Source organism: Hyperolius riggenbachi, chromosome 8, assembly GCF_040937935.1.
Source record: "Hyperolius riggenbachi isolate aHypRig1 chromosome 8, aHypRig1.pri, whole genome shotgun sequence".
In the NCBI taxonomy this organism is placed as follows: domain Eukaryota; kingdom Metazoa; phylum Chordata; class Amphibia; order Anura; family Hyperoliidae; genus Hyperolius; species Hyperolius riggenbachi.
The window spans coordinates 239024066-239048121 of record NC_090653.1 but is presented as its reverse complement, the minus strand read 5'-3'; the positions used below and the strand labels follow the sequence as shown (position 1 = coordinate 239048121).

The following is a 24056-nucleotide window of genomic DNA, read 5'->3' as shown; positions in this document are numbered from 1 at the left end:
ATCAATACGGCGCTGCTGCACAGCAGCGCCGTAAAGGAGATTGGCGATCCCCAGCCTCTGATTGGTCGGGGATCGCCGTCATTTGATAGGCTGAAGCATATCCTACATGGCGCAGAACGGATATCCATCCTGCGCAGCCCGAAGAGGGAGAGGTAGGGAGGGAGAGGAAGGGAGCACCGAGAAACGCTGTGGAGGGGGGCTTTACAGAGCCCCCCCCCCGGCCACACGGAGCGGCGGCGATCAGACCCTCCCAGCAGGTCATCCCCCTAGTGGGGGAAAAGGGGGGGGGGGAGCGAGTCTGATTGCCCTGCCTTGTACACGATCTGCGCTGCGGGCTGGAGAGCCCACGCAGCGCAGATCTACCAGAACAGCCCTGGTCCTTAAGTGGTTAAAGCGGTTTTAAACTCACAAAATATTTAAAAAAAATGTGTTTTTCTAACCCATACAATTATTATATTTGCTTTTGAGCACAAGTATTATTCATTTAAAAATTATAAGTTCCTAAAGTTCAGTTTATTTACTTTGAAAGCTGCTGGTGCATTTTATCCAGAACTGTTGTATTTCTATTGTAAATGCAGCCAGTAAAGATTTCTGAGCAGTGTTTCAGTTCAGGACTCATTAGCAGAAGTTTCTGCACAGTCAGAGAATGTTTACTTAATTGTATGAAGTGAGGAATGTAAACACAAGATAAGGTTATCACCAGTTTGTATGCTGCTGCCCCTGTAGGAGAAAAGTCCTGTGATTTAACCCTTTGAATATGGTTTTACTTAAAAAAAAATAATTTAGTATTAGTATATTATATGCTGTAAATCTTTTAGAACAAAGACGAAATGCTGGGTTTCATTCTACTTTAAGTATTTATAATTATTTAAAACCAAGGACATTTTAACGCAATTATAAGCAAGTTAAGGTCTAGCCACGGGGGTTGGCTTAAGGTTAAGCATCGATAGTGGGAGGGCTCAGAGTGAGAATAGGGTTAGGTTTAGCTTTAGTAAAATATCGGTAGGTTTTACAATGGAAATGACGATGGTAAAATATTGGTAATAGTAGAAGATCTGTAAATTTACAAATGGGGAAATTTTGACACCTAGAAAATCTGTCTGACATCCTTTTTGCACATACATGGAAATGGAGTGACTATGACTGGTCACAGAATTCTCATGTGTTACCTCTATTAGAGTCTTCAGCCTCTCCACACCAGGAGACTGTGACGCCTGCAGAAGTCTCCAAATACTGGCTTCTTCTTCAAGTGTAACTTCTAGTAGATCCCCTTCCAGTATTAGGTCCTCCAGAAGCGTCCGAGAGCCAATAGAGATCTCCAGAACTGGCTTCCTTTCAACACGAGTGAGGAGAGAAGACATGGCATCCAGGTCTGCACCGTGAGAGGAAATAATGATGAAGAAAATTTAGTACACATCCACACTGCTGTCCACATGGAATGCAGCAGAACATTGGGCGTTCCATTACCTGGCATTGCTGCGCCGTTCTCTGTGTGAGAGTCTCCATTCTCATGAGGAATCTGTCAAAAAGGAAAATCATGAGAGGCTCAATCTACCAGTGTTCTAACACACCGAAACATATAGAAAGCAGGACAAAGGATTTAAAAAAAAAAAAAAAAAAAAAAAAAAAGTATACAAAAACAGTGCTCTACAGTAACACAGACGCAGTGTTCCCCAACCCTGCCCACCAACAATGCATGTTTTGTAGAAAACCACACCACCTGTGCACGTTTGTGGTTCTCTGCAAAACATGTACTGTCGGTGGGCCTTGAGGACAGGCTTGGGGAACTCTGATGGACTTTTGGTTATTTCTAGCTAGTTAAGTAAGGACACTGAGAAATTGCAAGATTATTAGCCAGTTGTGAGTCGTTCGTATTCAGCCTTGTACACACATCAAATCAAAGAAATCCCAGTCACCCAGCCTATAGGCGCTGCACCACTGTGTTGGCTTCCAGTGTAATGATACTGGTCCAAATATAAGGGATTTATTCAATAATGCAGTTAGTCCATTAATCCAGACAACCATGACTGCTTCAGTAGGTCCCCTTTGTCAATGTACTGGGCTGCATACAACAATCGTGCCACAAAGACACACGTCTATATCTACCTACATAAACCCATCCACCAATGACAACTCATGGGAGGACAAGGACATCTGATGTAGGAAACCATCAGCCTACAAGACCACAAAGAGGGTGACAAAGCAGAGTGAAGAGACCAGACAGCGCTTATACTTGCGGCAAACTGTATTTGCCAATTAGCAGAGCAGTATAAACTTGTACTGCCCCCTCCGCAAGAAAAGTAAAAAGGTTTTACACACAGGGAATGCTTTCAAATATTCCTTTACATACCTAAAAGTAGGGACTTTTTGGTTTATGACGTTTAATCCCACTTTAAGGGTTTGTTCACACTACAAGAGCTTTTCTAAGCACTTTGTGATTTTAAAAGCTCTTGCTAATGTTATCCTATGTGTGTGTTCACACTGGAGTGATGTTTATTGTAAAAATCCCCCCCATAGCATTACAATGGCAAGACCTTTTCAGAATCACTAGGTGCTTAAAAAGCTGTTGTAGTGTGAACAAGCCCTAAAGGACAACTGTAATGGAGGCTGCCATATGTATTTCCTTTCAAACAATACCAGTTCCCTGGCTATCCTGCTGATCCTCGGCCTCTTATACTTTTAGCCATAGACCCTGAACAAGCACGCAGCTGATCAGGTGTTTCTGACACTGTTAGATCTGACAAGATTAGCTGCATGCTTGTTTCTGGTGTGATTCAGACACTACTGCAGCCAAATAGATCAGCAGGGCTGCCACGCAACTGGTATTGTTTAAAAGGAAATAAATATGGCAGCCTACATATTCTTCTCAATACAGTTATCCTTTAAGTTTCTTGAAGTCATTATGTTACTTGATCCCCTACTCATAAGATATCTGACTGGGCTAAGCAACAATTTTGTCCCTTCTACTAGAATCACTCTTAAAAAGTACAAAAAAAAAAATGTAACCTCTGCCAGGCAGCCCTACATTTACACGCTCTTGTAGAAAGACTTACTGAAGTAGGTTCTGTAAATACAACTGTCTGTTGTCCTATAATTGCTCCACGACTAGCTGCAGTGTTATTTACCTTCACTCAAACTGCCTTAACCTCTTAAAGGCCTGGAACCCACTAGAGCTTTTTTGAGTGTTTAGGGAGCGCTCTCAATCGCTAGAGATTTCTCTAAATGCTCTGCCAATGTAAATGGATAGGACAGATTCCACTAGAGCGATTGCGATTACAGAAATCACAAGCGCAGGGCGTGCAGGATTTTGGGAGTTTCCAGTCTAATAAATTGTATAGGAGCAGGGAAATTACTTCCAAAATCGCTTGCAATACGCTATCACAAATCGTTAGCAATTTCGTTTTGCGTTTTCTAGTGGGTTCCAGGCCAAAAGGTGGTTGTAACTAGTAATGCTAATTATAATTCTGTATGCGGGAGCGCGATCAGGGTGCTCACGGCTCGGGTCGCCTATGTGCAGTAGCCGCCGACTGGCTGCGACAAGTCAGCTTGGCAGAGGGGGTGGGGGTGGGGGGGGTCGTCGTTGCTGGCCGGAGGGACTTGGATCGGCATCTTGGGCACAGGACGACTCCAGGGGGCTGCAAGAAGCCCCAGGTAAGTTAAAATAATTTCTTGTTTGACTTAAGTGTGCCCTTTAAGCAGTTAAAGAGTATAGAATTCAGCCAGATTCACAGATCATATGCATTCATTCCTACCTAAGCCATTCCCATTGCCCAACTGTCACCATCTGCAGTCATATTGTATTGCTGATAAAGTTAGTTAACACTGGTCTTCATTCACCCTGGTATATTTGCCCTTGATAGAGAAAACCATAGTGTTTTTTGCATATTATCCATAACAATATTACGCATTTCATTTCCAAACCAAAATTGTAAAAATATCTAGAAGATAAAATTTCAAGGGGACCAGTCATTAGCACATGCATTGAAGAGGACACTCTTCTGTGCCCTTACACACCATAAATAACAAAACCAAACCACTGACAGCAGAGGAGTCCTTAAAACTCAATATGCCTCTAAATGCATTAACGCACACACTTCGGTTAGAGGGTTTTTTATTCTCCATTTATCACATAGCCCAAGGTCCCAGCCACAGGATCCCAGCACAAATCTGTTACTTACAGGTATCTGCTCATTGCAGGTTGTCTCTCTCAGTGCCTGAGGGTCCTTGTTGTGTTGCAGCTTCTGTCTTTTCTCCGCCAAGGTTTTCGCCGCAGCAGCTATCTCTGGCGTTGCCAAGATTCTGCGCGCTCGATCCTGCCAGCTCATTGCTCTCTCCGTTAAACACTGAAGCGCCTCCCCTTCGGGTAAGCGTACGGGCAATTTCTGGAGAGCTACCAAGAGAGACAGGATGGTTTGCAGCCGGGGGCGCCGTGACCGCACACATAGCGGACACAGGAAGTGACTGTCCCATTCCCACCAGGCTGGAGGCGGGGAGGATGAATGTGTACTACGAGGGGAAGACAGTCTAGGGGTGGGTACACAAGGCCCATGAAAGGAGTCCTGGCAAAGGTCACAGCGTAGCATAAGATCTCCTGGAGGTTCTCCACATATGCATACACAACGCCTCTCTATTGAGGAGTTCAATGTCCGTAGCCGAAGAATGCCAGCTTTCTCCTTCTGTTCACCTTCTTTAAATGCCAAGATCTGAGGGACAGATAGGAGTGTCACATGTGAGAGCCAAGCAGTGTTAATCTGGGCTTACACTAGGTACACAAAACATACTCACTATACAGCCTGGGTCCCGCAGGTCCTGTGCAGACAACCCCAGATTGTCTGCATCAGATCGGAACAAGCCTCGCTCCTTCTCTTTCCTCCAGTGAAACCTCTTCCCATTTCCTGTAGACACATCTGCACTTGGGCACAGCACCTGCACCAGGGAACAAGGAGGAAGCAAAGGTCAGCTTGTCCACACATTAAGGACTACTTCATAATGACTAACAACTACCGTATTTATGCACTTTTTCTCCCCCAAAAAACAGGGCGAAAAAGTCCCTGCGTCTTACACAGCAAAGGCAGGGAATTCCCGACTTATGAACACCCGCTGATACTAACTGCCGCCACGATTACCTGCCTGTGTGTCCGCTTCCTCACCCTTGTCTCCTGGACCGCCCCCCCCCCCCCCTCCAGTGTGTGTGCGCGCGCACAGCGACATCCGACTTACCGCGTGTGCCTCCACTCCCTCCCCTATGTATATCCAGACCCCCCTGTGTGTGCAGAAGCAGCTGGCTTACCTCACCCATGGTGCCCGCAGGGATTGCAGATCTACGGCTTCCTCTAGTGATGGGCTTCCAATGATGACTCAATCACTAAAAGCCCATCACTACAGGAAGCTGCATAGAGGAGGTCTGCAATCCTCGTGGGTGGCATGGATGAGATAAGCCAGCTGCCGCTGCACACACGGGTGGCCTGGAGACACAATGGGGAGGGAGTGGAAGGGGGGGGGGGAAAGGGTGCTGGGACACAGGAGGACACATGGGGGAAGTGGCAGACACATGGGGCACACAGGAGGTCACAAGGAAAAAACCTGCAGCAGCATCATCTTTTATTTTTGGCCAATTCACCCCTTCACAGTTCTGTCCTTAAAAGGCTCAGTGGTAATCATAACAAGCCTGTGACACTCCTCACACAGGTGCACTTGCAGTTTTCTGTTCAGGCTCCAGGGCATATAGCCGAGCCCGAATGGGTCCACTCTACAAACTAATTGGCTAGCTTTGAGCAACTCTATGAAACATCTACCTCATGAGATTGGATAAAATAGATTTAGGATCTCCAGCCAGAGGCCATTAGGATCAACATTAAAGTGTAAACTTGGTGCAGGAAAAAAAAAAAAAAAGCCAGGGCTCTATAATCGATCATATTGAAGTGCGGTGGTTTTGTTATTAGCACTTTTTAATCAGTTGGCTGTACTATCAATGCCATGAAGGTGTTTTGGTGCAGGAGAAAAAAAAAACACCTTCATGGCATTGGTAGTACAGCCAACTGATTAAAAAGTGCTAATAACAAAACCACCGCACTTCAATATGATCGATATAGAGCCCTGGCTACTTTTTTTTTTTTTCTTAGCAATGCTTGAGATTTTCTAATGTGACCTAGGTGAGGGTTGCAAATGCCACCTAACAGACCACCTTTTAAGGAATGTTGTGGTCTCCAAGGTTTTTGAATCTAGGAGAACCTTCATAGAATGCAGGCTGGAAAGAAGTCGATCACCTCTAGCATAGTGTAGCAGGAATTCTTCTTCAAGAAGGTCTTTGCAGTCTTGTCCCTCCAGGAGTGTGCGGCCGCCACCTGAACCTCCAGCTGATGCAGCTCCTCCATCTTCACAGGCAGGTCCCGACCTACAGCAACCAGGCCTTCCAAGTCATCTAAGCAGGGGTAATGATCTCCACTCTGTACAAAGAGCACAGATGTCACAAGAGGCATACACAGACCTACAAGACCACTGAGCTACAGCTTACACTACTGTTTAGATAGTTCTCTAATCGCAAGCAAATAGATTTTTCATTATGGAGGTTTTCTTCGGCCATGAATACTCGTTACTTTGTACAGCGCCACGGAATAGGTTGGCACTTTAAAAAAAAAAAATAATAAAAATAATAATAATAATAATAATAATAATAATAAGTATGGGAGACTTTACACTAAACTACACTGATTAAACAACCCTTTCATAGGAACTAGTATACAGATTGGAAGTCACAATGGTTGCTTCCACCAGATATTTCTCACTCAAGTGTTTTGCATCTTGGCAGTCCCTTTCATTGACTGTTCTACATCAAACTCTTTATGATGAAAGGGTAACATGGTGAGGGGTAGACTGGTTATCAGGCATATTGCGAGCTTCACCATGGCAGCATGAGAACCAAGGTGTTTATCATACCTGTATCTCATCCACGTCAGCACTCCAAGCTCGGGCCTTACACAGGGCCTCCTTCAGGCTCAGCGTATTGGGAAGCTGTACAGGAATGTTCTCAGCCTCCTTAATGATGGCCTCTAGAGTAGCCGGCGGATGCTTCTGCCTGTGGGGGTAACGGAATCAAAACAGCAAAGGGTATTAAAATGGTTATAGGTTTAAGGATTCTACGACAGCACATATGAAAACAGTTATATGCGCCAATGATAAACTCGTACAGCTTTTGGCAACCGAAAAGATTCTTAGATCTCTATATTGTTGTATATTGCCATGCAAGCCTGCCCTCCCAGTGATGTTTAGTCCAGTCTATAATGTAATGCAGCTTTTACCCCAGAGCACTCTGGGTAATCAAGTGATGTTTCTGCTCAAGAGGAGTTTTTGCTCATTCTTCAGTAAAGATGGGGGCATCTGACAAATTTATCAAATGCAATGAGGTAAGATTTTACAATAAGCATTTTTTAGTTATTAGGTAATAAAGTACCTCTAAAATTGTTGGACGCAGAACTTCTTCTGAAGGCCAACATGAATATTCTGACTGTTGTAAAAAGGAAGACTGTGTAGTGTGGTTAAAGGACAACTGAAGTGAGAATAATAGAGGCTGCCATATTTAGTTTCTGTTAAATACTAGTTGCCTGGCAGCCTTGCTGATCTCTCTGGCTGCAATAGTGTCTGAATGACACCAGAGACAAGCATGCAGCTAATCTTATCAGATCTGGCAATAATGTCACACCTGATCTGCATATCCTTGTTCACGGTCTAAAAAAATAATAAAATAAAATGGGGTATTAGAGGCAATGGATCAGCAGGACAGCCAGGCAACTGATATTGCTTAAAGGGAAATACATATGGCAGCCTCCATATCCCTCTTGCTTCAGTTGTCCTTTAAAGCATACCTGGAGTAGATAATAAAGGATAAAAATGAGACACCTCTGCAGTGAGAAGCCTCAGGATAGTTCAGAGGCTTTCCAAATCTTCCTGAAGCTCACTGTTCCAGCACTGGGTCCCTCTAAACCTTGTTGAATAGGTTTCTTGTGGCCACACTGAGACTATATACAAGTGTAGTTAAGGTTCATGTATGCCTAGTTGAATGTAGAGCTCATGCACAGCTTCACTCTACTGGGCACGCATGAACATTACTGTTGTATGCCTGGCCTGGATGCACTCTTACACAGCTGGGAGCGTGGCCATAAGACGAAGAGGGTTCTGCGCCAGAACAGTGGGCCTGAAGAGGATCTATGAAACTTCTGAACCATCCAGAGGCTTTCCACTACTAAGGTCAGTAGTTACATTTCACTCCCCTTGCGGTCAAAGGTTTGCTTTAAAGGCATAGCATTTTGAAAAGCAAAAAAAGATTTGATTTATTTATAAAAGCTGAAGTGTGATCACCTGGCTTCTAAGCACATCTGAGCTTTCTCTTCCCAGCGTAGAGCGATGGAGATCAGCTCCTGCAGTTCACTGCGAGCTTTTACCACTTCTGGACTCTCCGCTACCGCAATAGCATCTTTCAGCAGAGAGCGCAATTCCTGGAGAGTGCCTGACCGGCCGGCAACAAGAGCAGCCTGTACCCGTGACACCCACTCGCCCTGGTGCAGGTGCTTCTCCAGCTGCTCAGCTTCAGGGGGCAGCACGCCAAGAGTCCTGCAGCGGTCTACTACAGCTGGTATCTGGGGGGAGCTCTCTGGTAGAGACTGCAAACACTTTTTTGCCTCCCCTTGCAAGGACTCCGCCTTTGCCAACAGGTCCTGATGAGAGAGACGGAAAAGAGAGTTAAAATTTACAACAGACCATGTACAGTACAAAAAAGAAAAAAAAAAAAAAAAGTGGTTTGTGTCCCCTGACACAAAGCACTCATAAAAGGGAATTTTTAGAACATGCAAGACACGCTATACACAAGGCAACCCTTGGGCAACACTAATGGAGTATCCTGGTCTACCAGGCTGTTCCTGTAGTTTTACAACACTCTGCATCAACGCAAAGGCAAAAAAGGTATCATTCCGCCTCATCAGGAAGGAGGAGGCTGCGGGACTGATGCTTATGGACACATTGGCAGTTTTACGGCAGCAAAGAAAAGAGTGCAGCCAAAAAACAAACAAAACAACAAAAGGCACCCAGCCCTTCAGCCTCAGTGTCCGGTTTTAAGAACATATTAAGAACATGACCCTTCGAACAAGGGTGGAGGCGCCCAGTGCATAAGATGGGCTAACCAGCTGTTGATCTTATTAATGCTGGGTACACACTGAGATTTTCTGGACGATTTACTGTCAGATCAATTATTGCCAACATGTTCAATTTGCTTTTCGATTGATTTCCAATCGATTTCTGTGCACTTTAATAGGAAATCGATCTGAAAATGCTTGGAAATCAAATCGAACAGGTTGGAAATAATCGATCTGACAGTAAATCTGCCAGAAAATCTCAGTGTGTACCCAGCATAACAGAGAGGGAATCTTACCTCTCAAAGAATTGGGACCAGTTTATTGAGCACAAAAAATTGACAACGCATTTCACAGGTGCTTGTCTGCTTCCTCAAGTCAGTGAAAAAAAACAAACAAACAAAAAAAAAAAACAGGTGCCTTAAAGTGGATCCAAGATAAACTTTTACTCCTTGCATAATTGTGTTCCTTTTCATATAGTTTATAGGTCATTCCTCAAGCCAAATACTTTTGTTTTAATACTCTAATTCTCTATAAGCCTCACCCACAGCTCCTTTTGTGCCTTGGCACTATAGCAAGGGCTTATGGGAGCTCAGTCTGGGCAGGAGGAGGTTACTAGTACTGATTTCAGAGGCAAGGAGGGAGGAGGATAGAGGACTATTTACACACAGGCAAGCTGATAGTATCTCCAGCCCTCAGCCTGTGACAAACAAAACATGGCTGCCCTCACTGTATCACAGGAATAAATAATCAAACTTTTGAAGCAGTTTGCAGCTAGATATGCTGTGTAAACTAAAACTTTAGATAAGATATATAGACAAGTTACTTGTTCTAGTTAGGTTTTTATCTCGGATCCGCGTTAACTGCTGTGGCTGTGTAACAAGCATGAGCGCCTCTATATTAAGAACATGTGCAATGCACATCAGGCTTAAACAAGACATAACAGCATTGTATGATGGCAAGTTGTGCTGAACCTCGCCATCCTCAAAGTGTTGTAGTCTGCACATATTAAGCTACTAAAGCTACGGAAGTAAATCTGGGATACTTGGGAAGTACAAGTTTCGATACCTGGCAGACTTCAAATCCTCTCCTCAGTTAAAGCATCAGCACAGTCAAAACTCAACAGCAAAGTAAATAACACAATAGGTCCAGTCTGGGTAACCACAAAACCGCTTTAGATCCTCTGGGGTCTAAATACCTTAAGCCTTGTACAAGCACAAGGACGGTTGCCCAGTAGGGACAGAAACGTAATCTCTTGGTGACAGTGTGGGGCTGTGGCAGTAGATAAATCACTAGCTTCAAGGCTAGTAACGCATTTGGTTGCTATTGGGCGGGCGGGAGGGAGGGAGGCAGACAGATCGGTAGAGTGGGTGAGGTGAGCGGTGAGAACAATGCACTCGGCCAACATGGTGCCTCAAACAAATCAAGGGACATCAGGGACTGCTGTACACTAGCTATATTAACCAGCAGAAGAAGTGTCATGGACTGGCCGCCTCAGTTGAGAACTGTCTAGCATGTGTACAAGGCTGTCTTTGCATCTGTACACATTTTCTTTGCATGAACCAAGAGTAGGAAAAATGGGAAGCTTCACAGAAATATTACCTCAAGTTGTGGCAGCTGGTTCATCACACATGGAAGAGCCTGGATACGGTGGATGAGCTTATGGAAATTGTCCAGAGACACTACTGCAGCTTTATTTCTACAACAAACAGGGCAGACAAGACAAGCAGAATTATAAGTGATATTGGAGAATCAAAGTATCCAAAATTCAAACTTCAAGGTGCGATCAGACAGCAAAAGCACTCAAGATACAGACTGCTGCTATAGAAGAGGAAAGTCAGAGCTATATGCAAACAATCCTGAGCCTGACATTCTAGTAGTAAGGTTCTATCTGGACAACCCTTTCTACCTTGTCCATCGCATGCCAGACTCAGCATGGACAGCAGGGATGAGCTCCTGATGAAATCCGGATTGTATCCAGATAATTACTGCACCTGAGCGGGCGGGTGAGGATGGATAACTTACCCAGGACTTTCTGCTTTAATGCGGCCCACCTCACGCTGCGTTCCATTTCGCATTCACATGACCGCCATGCTTCCTTCAGGGTTGAAGGAGGAAGCGCGGTAGACACGTGACCGGAAATTGTAAAACAGGAGGCGTGCCGCGGGACTCATTAAAGCAGAAGCTCCTGGGTAAGTCAACCATCCTCACCCGCCGGCTCAGGTGCAGCAATTATCCGGAAGCAATCTGAATGAAACCCATTCAGATTTCATCCAGAGCTCATCCCTGGTGGCCAGAGCTGTGTGCAAAGAACACATACATGGTGGGGAACCATAGCTGGGTGGCATCCACCACCTGTGGACACCTTTAAACCCAGTGCAAAAATTTAGAGAAAAGCTGAAGTAGCCATATTGTTTCACATTTTCAAAATGCCATTTGCTTGACTTGTGCAGATCTTTTGATGTTTGCCCTGCGAGTCCCAAATTAGCAAAAATAAGCACAAGCAACTTAGTTGAGTCACAATGCCTGACCTGAATACATGATCAGCGTCAGGAGCATGGTGGAGCTGACTTCCTGATTATAACACAATTAGTTGCTAATACAAATAGACAAGACAAATAACATTTATATTGCGCTTTTCTCCTGGCAGACTCAAAGCGCAGGAGCTGCAGCCACTAGGACACGCTCTATAGGCAGTAGCAGTGTTCGGGAGACTTGCCTAAGGTGTCCTACTGAATAGGTGCTGGCTTACTGAACAGGCAGAGCAGAGATTCGAACTCTGGTCTCCTGTGTCAGAGGCAAAGCCCTTAACCATTACACCATCCACACCAATTCCAATCGATTATGAAAGAACCAGGGCAGTGATTCAAGCAAAAAACCCTTAAAGTTCTTCCGAGGCGAATAAATAAATCTCCCTCTACTTCCCTGGGGCTTTTTCCACCCCCTAGAAGTCATTTGGGTCCCTCACCGCAGCTCCAGTCCTCCCCGAAATCTTGCTGGCCGCCAGCAAGGATCGCCGACCCATTGGCACTTCTGCACATGCACAGCAGTGCGAGTGCGCACGTCACCAGCCGTGTACAGTACTGGGATTACAAGGAGGGGATGGGAAAGCCTTGGCATTATCCAGAAGCTCCCCTTTATACTAAAGTAGCCATTTGTGGCATGGTTTCACTACAGGTACACTTTAAAATTATGTGGTGCAAGTGTACAAAGACAAGCCACATCTGCCTGCTGAACCATGTAGGTTCCACAGAGCCCTATAGCAATGGGATGGCCTTGGATCACAGGGCACCAGTAATCAGTGGTGTTTTACTTTCTGATGCCACTGGCTCTGTACAGACATCAGCAGGTGTATCCCCTCACTCCAGTGTCCCCTCTGGTGTCTGGGCAGAAGCTCCACGGCTGAAAGTAGTAATGGAGCACCAACAAATTCTACTAGGCCTATATTTAGTTACTTATTGCTTCAAACAAGCCTTCCCCACCCTCACTGTATGCAATGTGACCATTTAACATTCCATTCATAAACACAAACCTGTCTGGCCCTGGGCTATCCAGCAGTTTCTGGGCCTCACTGGTGCACGATTCAGCTTCTTTGATGGTGTGCTGTAGATCTTGTAACAAGTCATTTTGTGCAAATTTCCTCTCCAAGGCCTCAGTTTCTAGAACCCGCAGCTGCTCCACCTCTGCAACACAATTCCAAAAATAAGTTTACAGATGTGAGTGAACGAGGCAGACAAGGACGACAGGCAGTAAAGGGAACCGGAAAAGCTGGAAACAAAACCAATAAAAAGGAAAGAGCAGGGAAGAAGTGGAATCAGGACAACCAACCTCCAAAGAGGCTGTAGTGAGAAGAGAGCTGGGGTATCTCCATATACAAGCCAACATTTAGAGATCAGTCTAGAGGCTCATACACACAGCGGGAAAAAAAATTGCTATACAAAAAAAAACAAAAAAACTATGCATCGGCCATTCAAAAATTAAAAACACAACCAACTGCATAGACTAACGATCTGAGACTACGCTTGAAACTGCCATCGCGATGGATCACTAATTCGTTCATAGTCAGCAGTGTGTAGAGAGCTATGAACAATTACACAATTTGCCCGCAAAATCTATGGCCTAGATCCTGCATGATTTAACCATGCTATTGTGATAGTCATCTGAAATTACGTGTGTGGTCTGCTGCTGTCGGTTACAACACGTCGATTAATTATCTTCAGTCATTGATCATAGAACCATCGTTCATTAGTTGGTTCACACAATTGCATCTGGCAGAGTGTATGTACCTAAACGCTAAGTGAAGCCAAAGGAAGGAGCAGCTAGCTTGGCTACAATGAGCTGCTGGGTCAAGGGAAACTATGTGTTTTCATTAAATAGTTTTAGAAAAGGCAGATAAGTGGTGTAGCGTCTGACTTCCAAGGCCACGTAGCAGAATCACATGCTTCTGCTTCATATCCAAGCAATCTCACTAATTTTATAAATGCAAAAGTTTGGATGTTTGTTACTCGATCACGCAACAATGGCTGAACGGATTTGAATGAAATTTGGCACACACATCGTGCATTACCTGGAACATAGGATACTTTTTATCCCCATAACCAAAAAGTGGGTGGAGACAAATACAACTTTCACTTGGAAAATGTAAACTGCAGCCATTCGTACACGGTTAATGGTAGGGTTCTCAAACTTTGCACAGTTGGTCACTGGGTGACTGAGATGAATATTCAGAAAAGTGGGTGGAACCTACAAAAGCCAATCAAAATGCACCTATTGATTTTCAAGGGGAATATTTAACTGCTGCCATTCTTGTACAGTTAATGGCACAAGCCTCAAACCTGATACAGTTGGTCATTGGATAACTGGGATTCAAATTCAGAAAAGGGGGTGGAGCCACACATTTTTTAAATTTAATGCAAATTGATGCCAAAGGCCGCAAAGCTCACAAACTAGGCAATTGAGTAATTGTGTGTTCGGGTTAGAAAAAGTGGGCAGAGCCAACACCAGCCAAATACATACCCGGGCAACGCCGGGCCATCAGCTAGTGGTAAATAAAATACATTTGTAAAGTGCTTTTCTCCAATGGTGTTGTTGTGTATGGAACAGTTATGGGCAAACATTGGCCAATATGATGATTACACAGTAAGATCACATTTACTCTTTTTCAAAGAAAGATAAAAAGGTGACTGGGATGAATATTCAGGTGACGTGATAAAACATTTCACCAAAAAGCTAGGGAGTTGCTTGGTTAAAGAGACACTGAAGCGAAAAAAAATATAGGATATAGTGAATTGGTTGTGTACTATGAATAATTACTAGAAGATTAGCAGCAAAGAAAATATTCTCATATTTTTATTTTCAGGTATATAGTGTTTTTTTCTAACATTGCATCATTCTATAATGTGTGCAGATTACACAACACTCAGCATTCAAAATGAGTCTTTCAGAGCAGTCTGTGAAGTAATGACCTCTCCTCTAGCAGAGAAAAAGTAAACAGTTTACTTACAGCTGAGTTAATAAAAGTCAGATAACAGCCCTCTCCAGGACTAACTTAAGCTGGCCATACACTGGCCTGATTTGCGCCCGTTTCGACAGCAGATTCGATCACTGGGATTGAATCTGCTGCCAATCGTTCACGCTACACGCCGAATTTCGATCCATTTCGTCCGATCCCGTCGATCGCGCCGTGCGGAAAATAACCGTCGATCGCCCGCGGGTAAAGAGCGCATCGCTAGCGGTGTTCGAGTGCCCGACGACCGACGCAATAGAGCCCGCATACATTACCTGCTCCGCCGGCGCGACTCCAGTCTCCCGGTCACCGCTGCTCTGTCTGCGCTCTGGTCTCCAGGTCCGGCATGCCTCACTTCTTTTAGCCCGGCAGGAAGTTTAAACAGTAGAGCGCCCTCTACTGTTTAAACTTCCTGCCGGGCTAGAAGAAGTGAGGCATGCCGGACCTGGAGACCAGAGCGCAGACAGAGCAGCGGTGACCGGGAGACTGGAGTCGTGCCGGCGGAACAGGTAATGTATGCGGGCGGGCGGGCAGCAGCACCACCACAACAGATTGTGAACGGTTTCAGGCTGAAATCGGTTCACAATCTGTTTGCTGTAAAGGTAGCCATACGATCCCTCTCTGATCAGATTCCATCAGAGAGGGATCTATCTGTTGGTCGAATCTGATGGCAAATCGACCAGTGTATGGCCACCTTTAGTCGGAGAGCTTAATGGCTTGTTTGCATAGAGATAACAACTGGAGTTTCTCAACTCTCCCTGTACTGGAAACAATTACACTGATGTATCTGATCTTAATGTATTATTTCTTAGCTGTGCTACACATACAAATCATATTTTTTTTTTCGCTTCAGTGTCTCTTTAAACTCAGGCAAGGTGGTTGCTGAGAAACATATCGGCAGAGAATGTAGTGTGAAGTAAAGGAACCCCCCCCCCCCCCAGTTGCCTGAAGATGCCAGACTTCGTTTTCACTTGGAAGCACAAAATATGCATTTGTGGGAATCGCCCGCTAATTGCCCCAGTGAGAATGGGCCCTTAGCAATACCAAACCCTGACCACACAGTTCTCTTCACACCTGCTGCTAGAAGCCACACAATCCTTCCTTGCCCTCCATAGCAACAGATGCAGCCCTAGCCTCTAGGCTGTCAATGGGTCTGTACAGCACAAACAAAAACTATCCCGTATGGGATAAAGTCCCAATCCTGCCAGTACTCAAGTATGAGGCATAAGGGTATAAGTATTTCCAGTGTCACAGCAGCAAATTCTCTTGACACATTTGTAGGAAAAAAAAATTCTCCAATAGAGTTGGTCAATAATTGCCTCATATGCACATTTAATGCAAACTACAGGTGGTTTGGAACTGAGTCAATCAAATTCACTTGCTGTTAAATATGATTGACCCAATAGCAGAATACAATATGCAAGCAAGCTACAATTGCATCTCTTATCCCCAGTAATATAGAGTAGTTTCAGTACAGTGTCCATTTAAGACAGTGTTGATACTTAACCATTTACTGACATCCTAACGTATTAAAACGTCATGCTTACCGCTATTAACAGCAACATGACGTTTTAATACGTCCCACGTTCCCGCCGATGCTACCGCCGTGTGTGCACCGCTACTGCCGCTGTTTCCGTTGGGCTTCCGTGCTGGGTGATTGGGGAAGAGGACCGAACGGTCCTCTACCCAATCGCAGTGCCTGGAGTGAATGGACGTGACCGCGAACAGCGGCTACATCCATTCACAATAACAGGAAATGTAACAATTAAATAAAGTGAACATTTCCTATGAGTGTTCACTAGCGCCATCTTGTGGCCAAAAACTAAACATTAGCTTACCTGGTAATTTTATTTTAGGTAACCCTCCAGGACAGGTATACATCGAGATCTGGCCCCTCCCAGGAAACAGGAAACATCCACAAGCCTCTCTATAAGTAAAAAGATTTGTCAGGTATCCGGCAGTATATAACCAAGAAACAACTACCAACAGGTCTCAACTCCTGACACCTAACCAATAGCGTATTACAAATACACATAATTATTATTATTATTACTATTAACACTTGTCTTTCATAGTGCACAAAATTAACATATCTTCATATATACATAAACAATATATACATAGCTTATGAACAATACGGGTGGGTTACCCCACCTGTCCTGGAGGGTTACCTAAAATAAAATTACCAGGTAAGCTAATGTTTAGTTTTTTCCATTAACCCTCCAGGACAGGTATACATCGAGATGATACTCAAGAAAACACTACCCTTAGGGTGGGCTGACCGCATGTAAGACTTTCCTTCCAAAGTCTTGGTCTGATGAAGATATCCGATCTAGTCTGTAGTGCCGCATAAACGTTCCCAAATTCTTCCACGTTGCTGCCTTACAGATTTCCAGAGGAGAAGCACCAGCTCTGAAGGCCCAAGTTGTTGCTGTCCCTCTCGTAGAGTGAGCTTTAAGATTCTTTGGGGGTACAACCTCCATAATTTTATATGCTTCCAAAATGCATAACTTAATCCAGTTAGCTATCGTTCTTTTTGAAGCTTTCTGCCCTACTAATTTACCTGTGAAATTTACAAATAATGCTTCAGTCTTTCTTAAATTTTCCACTCTTTCCAAATAATCTTTAAGTATTTGTCTCACATCTAATAAATGTCGTTCCTTTTCCTTGTCATTTGTCGGAATCGGATAGAAAGTTGGCAGTATAATTTCCTGAGATCTGTAAAAAATATCTCCAACCTTTGGAATAAACTCTGAACTTGTTCTAAGGACTACTCTGTCCTTATAAAAAATACAATAGGGTTTCCTACAGGATAATGCCTCTAATTCACTAACTCTTCTTGCAGAGGTAATTGCTATCAAAAAAATAGTTTTAAATGTTAACAAACGCAAGTCCATTTCTTTGTGGGAATCAAAAGGAGGCCTAGTTAATGCCTTCAGTACTAAGGATAAATCCCACTTCGGAAATGGTTTAACCGCAATAGGTCTATTCCTTTCTATTGATCTCACAAAACGAGCAATCAAAGGATGGGTGGCAAATTGTCTGTCCAAAAAAACAGAAAGTGCTGAAATTTGTACTCTAATCGTGCTTAGAGCCAATTTCTTCTCTACTCCACTCTGGAGAAACTCTAATACTGTAGCAATCTCATTCGACTTAAATCCTGATAGTTCCTTCCATAAATTATATGTCTTCCAATACTTCAGATATATAGCCCTCGTATTCCTCTTCCGACTCTTAATGAGTGTGTCTATCACTTTGTCTGATAGGCCATAGCTTTTTAGAATCCGCTCCTCAGTAACCAAGCTGTTAACTTCCATTTGTTGATGTCTGGGACCAGCTGCCTCTGAATTAATACTAAATTGTCCTGAACAGGCAGAGGTAATGGATCTGCTACTTTTAACTTCAGCAGCAGAGGATACCATGATCTTCGCGGGCCAATTCGGGGCGACCAGAATTACTTTCGCCTTGGATGCTGCAATCTTTCTCAAAACCAGAGGTAGAAGGTTCAATGGTGGGAATGCAAATGCTAGACTGAAATCCCATGTTTGAGAAAGAGCATCCACTGCCGTCGGATTGTCTTTGGCGTTCAGGGAGAAAAACTGACGACATTTGGTATTCTCTCGATTGGCGAACAGATCTATGACTGGAGTTCCCCAAACGGATGTTATCCATTGGTATACATCGTTGTTCAATTGCCACTCCATATTCGATAGCTGTTTGCGACTGAGTAGATCTGCTAGTAAATTCATAGAACCCTTTAGATGAATTGCTGTAAGCGACAACAGAGTCTGTTCTGCTATGTTCAAGATTTCCAAAGCTAGTGTCAATAGTTTGTGTGATCTCGTTCCTCCTTGGCGATTTATGTAGGCTACGACTGTGGAGTTGTCTGTCCTTAGCTGCACATGCTTTGCCGTTATCAAATGCTGAGTTGCTATAAGGGCTAACTTGACCGCCATTAATCCCCTGTAATTTGAGGACTGACTCCTCATATGCTGCTGCCAAAGACCCTGTACTTTGAAACCCTGCACATGGGCCCCCCATCCTGACAGACTTGCATCCGTAGTCAGAATTACTTGTGTAGGGAACTGCCAAGCTCTGCCCTGAGATAACGAGTGGGGGACTGTCCACCATTCTAAGCTCTCTTTCACTGTCTCCGGAATTTCTATCAATCGGTCCAGAGACTGGATTGTCTTGTCCCAATTTCTCAACACCCAGGACTGCAGTATACGTGCATGTTTCATGGCCCACTGCACTGCTGGAGCTACTGAGTTTAACAGCCCCAACAGCCTCATTGCATTTCGGATCGAAATTACATTGCTTTTCCTGAAATCTTCCGTCTGTTGCACGAGTTTCGCAACTTTTCGTTCTGGTAGGAACATTTTCTGTTCTATTGAATCTATCATAAATCCTAGAAAGAGAATCTTCTGAGTGGGTTCTAATTGTGATTTCTCCAGACTTATAATCCATCCCGCTTGCTGAAGCTCCTTCACAACTATCTCCCTGTGTAGTAATAATGTTTGTCTCGAATCTGACATTATCAATAGGTCGTCCAAGTAAGGAACAATCATTATTCCCTTCTTGTGTAAGTGGGACACTAGCTCGGCAATCACCTTGGTGAAAATTCTTGGAGCGGACTTTATGCCAAAGGGGAGGCAGCGGAACTGATAATGGGTTATCATTGGACCCTCTTTTACCGCAAACCGGAGAAATCTTTGAGATTTCGCTTCTATTGGGACATGCCAATAGGCGTCCTTCAAGTCGATGCGGAGCATGAAACAATTGGCTGTTAGCAACGTTCTGAGAGAATAAATCGATTCCATTCTGAACTTCTGATGTTTTATAAAGGGGTTCAGAGGTTTGAGATTTAAAATTAGTCGATACTTTCCCGACGGTTTTTTAACCAGGAATATCTTTGAATAAAATCCTCTCTTTTGCTCCAGGATTGGCACCAAAGTGACTACCTTCCTTGTTAACATGTCTTGCAGAATGCAGGACATGGCTGCCTGTTCCTCGACTGACCTTAAATTTTTGGTCACACTGAATTTCACTGGGGGTTTTTGCTGAAATACTATGTGGTACCCCAGTTTGACCAGATTGAGGATAAATGGGCTGGTTGCGAATTTCTGCCACTGTGGAAAAAAGGCGCCCAACCTTCCCCCCACAGCCTGTTCGCTGTCACTGCTGTCTCTTAGCAGCGGGGTCTGAACTGCCAAACAATGCGTTTGGTCTGTTCTGTTCACGTGAAAAAGACCAGGGCTTACGTCTATTTTGGGGTTTGACTTTATTTTCTTGACGGTTCTTACGAAAAAACTTCTTCCCCTGTCTAAATGGTCTCTTTCTGGGGAACCCTTTCTTTCTGTCTGATGTTCGTTCCAATATTTCATCCAACTGTGGACCGAACAACAGATCACCAGAAAAAGGAATAGTACATAACTTGTTTTTAGATATATTACTACCCTCCCAGGTCTTGATCCAGATATTTCTCCTGGCTACATTAGACAAAGCTGCAGCCCTTGCTGTAAGGCGAATGGACTCTGTTGCAGCGTCAATAATAAAATTTATGGCTTTGAACATCACGGAAAAGGAATTTAAGATTATTTCTTTACTGGATCCCATCTTAATGTGACGCATTACCTGATGCATCCACAGATCTAAGGTGCGGCCCACACACGTAGTTGCAGCCGCTGGGCGGAAATTTGCACATATAGCAGACCAAGTCTTTTTTAGAGCAAACTGCCTTTTTATCTGATTGGTCTTTAAGGAAACCTAAATCCTCAAAGGATAACTCATTTTCCTTTTGTACCTGTGAAAAGGCCGCATCCAGCTTAGGACATTTGTCCCACAGCTTACAGTCTTCCTCTGCAAAAGGGAATCTCCTTTTAAACCCCCTAGATAAAAACACTTTCCTATCCAGGTTTCTCCACTGGCTATCAATCAATTGCTTAGTTGATGAATGTACATGGAAAACCATTGGTTTCTCCCCCTCCATTCCTGCGTACAATGCATCATGTGTAGATACTGATGAAGGCGTTTCATCTTTTAACCCTAATGAATCATAGATTACCTTTAATAACTCATCTGTCTCGCTGGCAGAGAACCTAAATTTAGACGGTTTATCCTGATCTTTCTCTGATAATTCTTCCTCAGAATCACACTCAGAAATCTCATCTGAGTATTCTTCTGGTTCAGAATCTGATAAAACAGGACGATCCGTTTTTGCAGTTGCTTTCTTATGTGTCTCAGAAGGTAATGTCTCTCCTATAGAGACATCAGTAGATTTCCCAGTAGGTATAGCCGTTTGATCTATAGGATAACCAGTCGGAAATTGTTGCGGGCTTGTGTCTATAACAATAGGAGACTGAGCAATGACCACAGGTTGCTGTATAACCGGCTGCGCAGCAGGAGCAGCAGAAGGTACAGTTCCAGAACCAGTCGGTATTTGTACAGGTGGTTGATTAATAACAGCTTGAGCAGACATGGATTCTCTAAAGACCTTCATAGATTCTGACATTTCTTTGCGGACCATTCTCAAAAAATCTTTATAGGCCACAGCAGATTCTTCATTCAAAACTCTAGTAGAACATTGCTGACATAATAGCTTATTCCAATGCACTGGCAGCTTCACATTACAAGAAGGACAGCGTTTTTTAGGCCTAACAGCTTTTGATGCTTCAGTAGCAGTGGTAACAGTTGTAGCAGTTGAAGCTGAAGATGAAGCTGCAGCGCTCTGAAAAACAGATAAAGTACCACTATTGAAAACAGCCTTAGCCTATTTTCAAAACACACAACCATGTGAGCAACTTCCCACCGAAAGCTATGTCACCAGCCAAATCCCCAAAAACACAGTACTAGCAAAGAGCCACCACAGAAGCCTTCACATAAACAACTGTTTGTATGTGTATAAATGATACCTTAGTATCCGGCTTTGGCTCTTGCGTCTTGGATTCCTCCTGAGCAGCCTGCTGGCCCACGCTCAGAGCAGACGCCGACTGTGTCTCCATTTTGCGTCCTGCACGAGTGCAGAGACGCTGGGGACGCTGCCCACTCTTCTATCCGGCGGGCGGAAGTGACGACACCGGAACCGGAAGTACTCCGGACGCCATCTTGGATTATGGCACGCTATGCCCCACTCAGCCTCCGCTTTCCGCATAGCGTGCAGTCGCCATTCCAGCCGGCGGCGCCTGCCAGTAAGAAGCTGCAGCAGCCCTCTCTCCTTTCAGACCATCCACAAAGGCAATATGGAGAGGTAAGCGGACAACACAGGATAACAAACCTAATGCTCCTGGACATGCCTCCGCCGCACCAACAGCCCTTAGCCCCCCAAGCTCTCCAGGACTGCAGCGCAGGTATAGAGAGACCTGTCCCTGGACAGGAAACATCCATACTGCCGGATACCTGACAAATCTTTTTACTTATAGAGAGGCTTGTGGATGTTTCCTGTTTCCTGGGAGGGGCCAGATCTCGATGTATACCTGTCCTGGAGGGTTAATGGAAAAAAGTACATTACACCTACAAAATACATTTTCAAGTACATACAGATCTTAATAAAATTACATAGGGGCTTGTAATTATGGCCAGAATAAAAAAAAACACAACAGAAAAATAACACTTATATTTCAAAATAATATACTGTGGCCATACATTGTGATAGGGACATTATTTAAACTGTTTAATAATTGGGACAACTTGGCAAATAAAACGTGTTTGTTTTATCCACAGGAGAATGTTTAATTTTAACCACTTCCGGATACCGGGTGGTTTGGCTGATCTGTGCTGCGGGGGCTCTTCAGCCCGCAGCACAGATCAGAAATAAGGCAGGGCGATCAGACCTCCCCCCTTTTTTCCCCCACTAGGGGGATGTCCTGCTGGGGGGGTCTGATCGCCGCCGCGCTGCTGTGCCTAGCGGGGGGGGGGGGCTCCTCAAACCCCCCCTCCGCAGCACTAGTCCTCCCTCTGCCTCCTTCCCTCCCTCTCCCGTCCCCTGTGTGCGGCGCAGGACGGAAAGCCGTCCTGCGCCGGATAGGATAGGCTTTAGCCTATCAGATGCCGGCGATCCCCGGCCAATCAGAGGCCGGGGATCGCCGATCTCCTCTACGGCGCTGCTGCTGCGCAGCGCCGTATATATGTAAACACCGGGGAAGATCTTCCCCGCGTGTTTACATTTACCCTGCGAGCTGCGATCGGCGGCTCGCAGGGTGTTGACATGGAACGGCCATGGAAACCACTTCAGGATTCAGGGGCGTAGTTAAGCGTACGCAGAATCCTGAAGTGGTTAAAACTATAATGGTTGAAAACTGAGAAATAATGATTTTTTTTCTTTTTTTTTCTGTTTTTCTCATTAAAACGCATTTAGAATAAAAAGAATTCTTAGCAAAATGTACTATCCACAGAAAGCCTAATTGGTGGCGAAAAAAACGAGGTATAGATCATTTTCTTGTGATAAGTAGTAATAAAGTTATTAGGGAATAAAAGGGAGGAGCACTGACAACTGAAAATTGCTCTGGTCCGTTAGGATAAAAACCCTTGGGGGTGAACTGGTTAAATATAGATCATTTTATAGCACTTTTCTCCCAACAGACTCATCACCGCTCAATAAAGTACAGATGTTAGATGCACAGAGGATTCTGGAGGGATGATACATCGAGTGATCAAGCAGTGGACAAAATATGGAATGTAGAAGTCAACGTCTAGTCTTTACCTGTCTTGCTACCATCCTGGAGTTCCAGCGCTCGCCGAACCTTCGAGGCCCAGGAGTCAAAGGACTCCGCCCGAGCTTTTAGCTTATGCAACATGGCTGGAAGTTCGTCAAGGGTGTAGCGATACCTAAAAGGTGACAAACAGTACTGACATTAAAAACAAGCCCTGGCTCCTTCTATTCTAATTAACAACCAACATACAGGTGACCCTTGGCTTATGAAAGGCTGAGCTATAATCCACCTGCCGACACGCTACATTGCGGTTACAAGCCAGCTCAGTGCTGTTCTCCCTAGCCTGGTACAGCCAGGTGCTCTGTCCGCACTGGTGGAGAAAGGTAGACGAGACAGACGGGCGGAGCTGTATGTGTGAGGGAGACATGACTATGCGGCTCGGCACTCTGCACAGAGGAAGATGCCCATGGGGGAAAAATGCAGGGACCCGCTACTCTGCAGAGGGGGTGAGGTGACCCAGATCTCCATCATGGTGGGAAAATGTTGAAATCGCAATAAATAATAATAATTAGCACAATGATGTGTTAGCGTTCAAGGCCAATCCAACAGAAAACACTGCAGGTACAATTGCAAATGGGGGGGGGGGGGGGGGGGGAATCATCACAAAACACAGTGGTAAAATCACCAAGTAATTTACTGTAAACAATGGAAGTGACATGCCAGTATCTTAACCACTTGAGGACCCACCCTTTAACCCCCCCCCCCCCCCCCCTTAAGGAC

The 24056-nt window shown here is 44.6% G+C and overlaps 1 protein-coding gene across 1 annotated transcript in view; it reads right to left on the bottom strand.

The window, feature by feature from the left end:
- Positions 1–24056, bottom strand: part of KDM5C (lysine demethylase 5C) — a 51737-nt gene that overhangs the window by 11740 nt on the left and 15941 nt on the right. Inside the window, exons 12-21 of the mRNA XM_068247959.1 lie at positions 23327–23451; positions 12655–12805; positions 10725–10821; positions 8356–8711; positions 6937–7075; positions 6267–6446; positions 4786–4926; positions 4179–4703; positions 1468–1519; positions 1170–1372 (exon numbers count right to left, since the gene is read on the bottom strand). Coding sequence (XP_068104060.1) covers positions 1170–1372; positions 1468–1519; positions 4179–4703; positions 4786–4926; positions 6267–6446; positions 6937–7075; positions 8356–8711; positions 10725–10821; positions 12655–12805; positions 23327–23451 — 1969 coding nt within the window. The remainder of the gene's footprint in view (positions 1–1169; positions 1373–1467; positions 1520–4178; positions 4704–4785; positions 4927–6266; positions 6447–6936; positions 7076–8355; positions 8712–10724; positions 10822–12654; positions 12806–23326; positions 23452–24056) is intronic.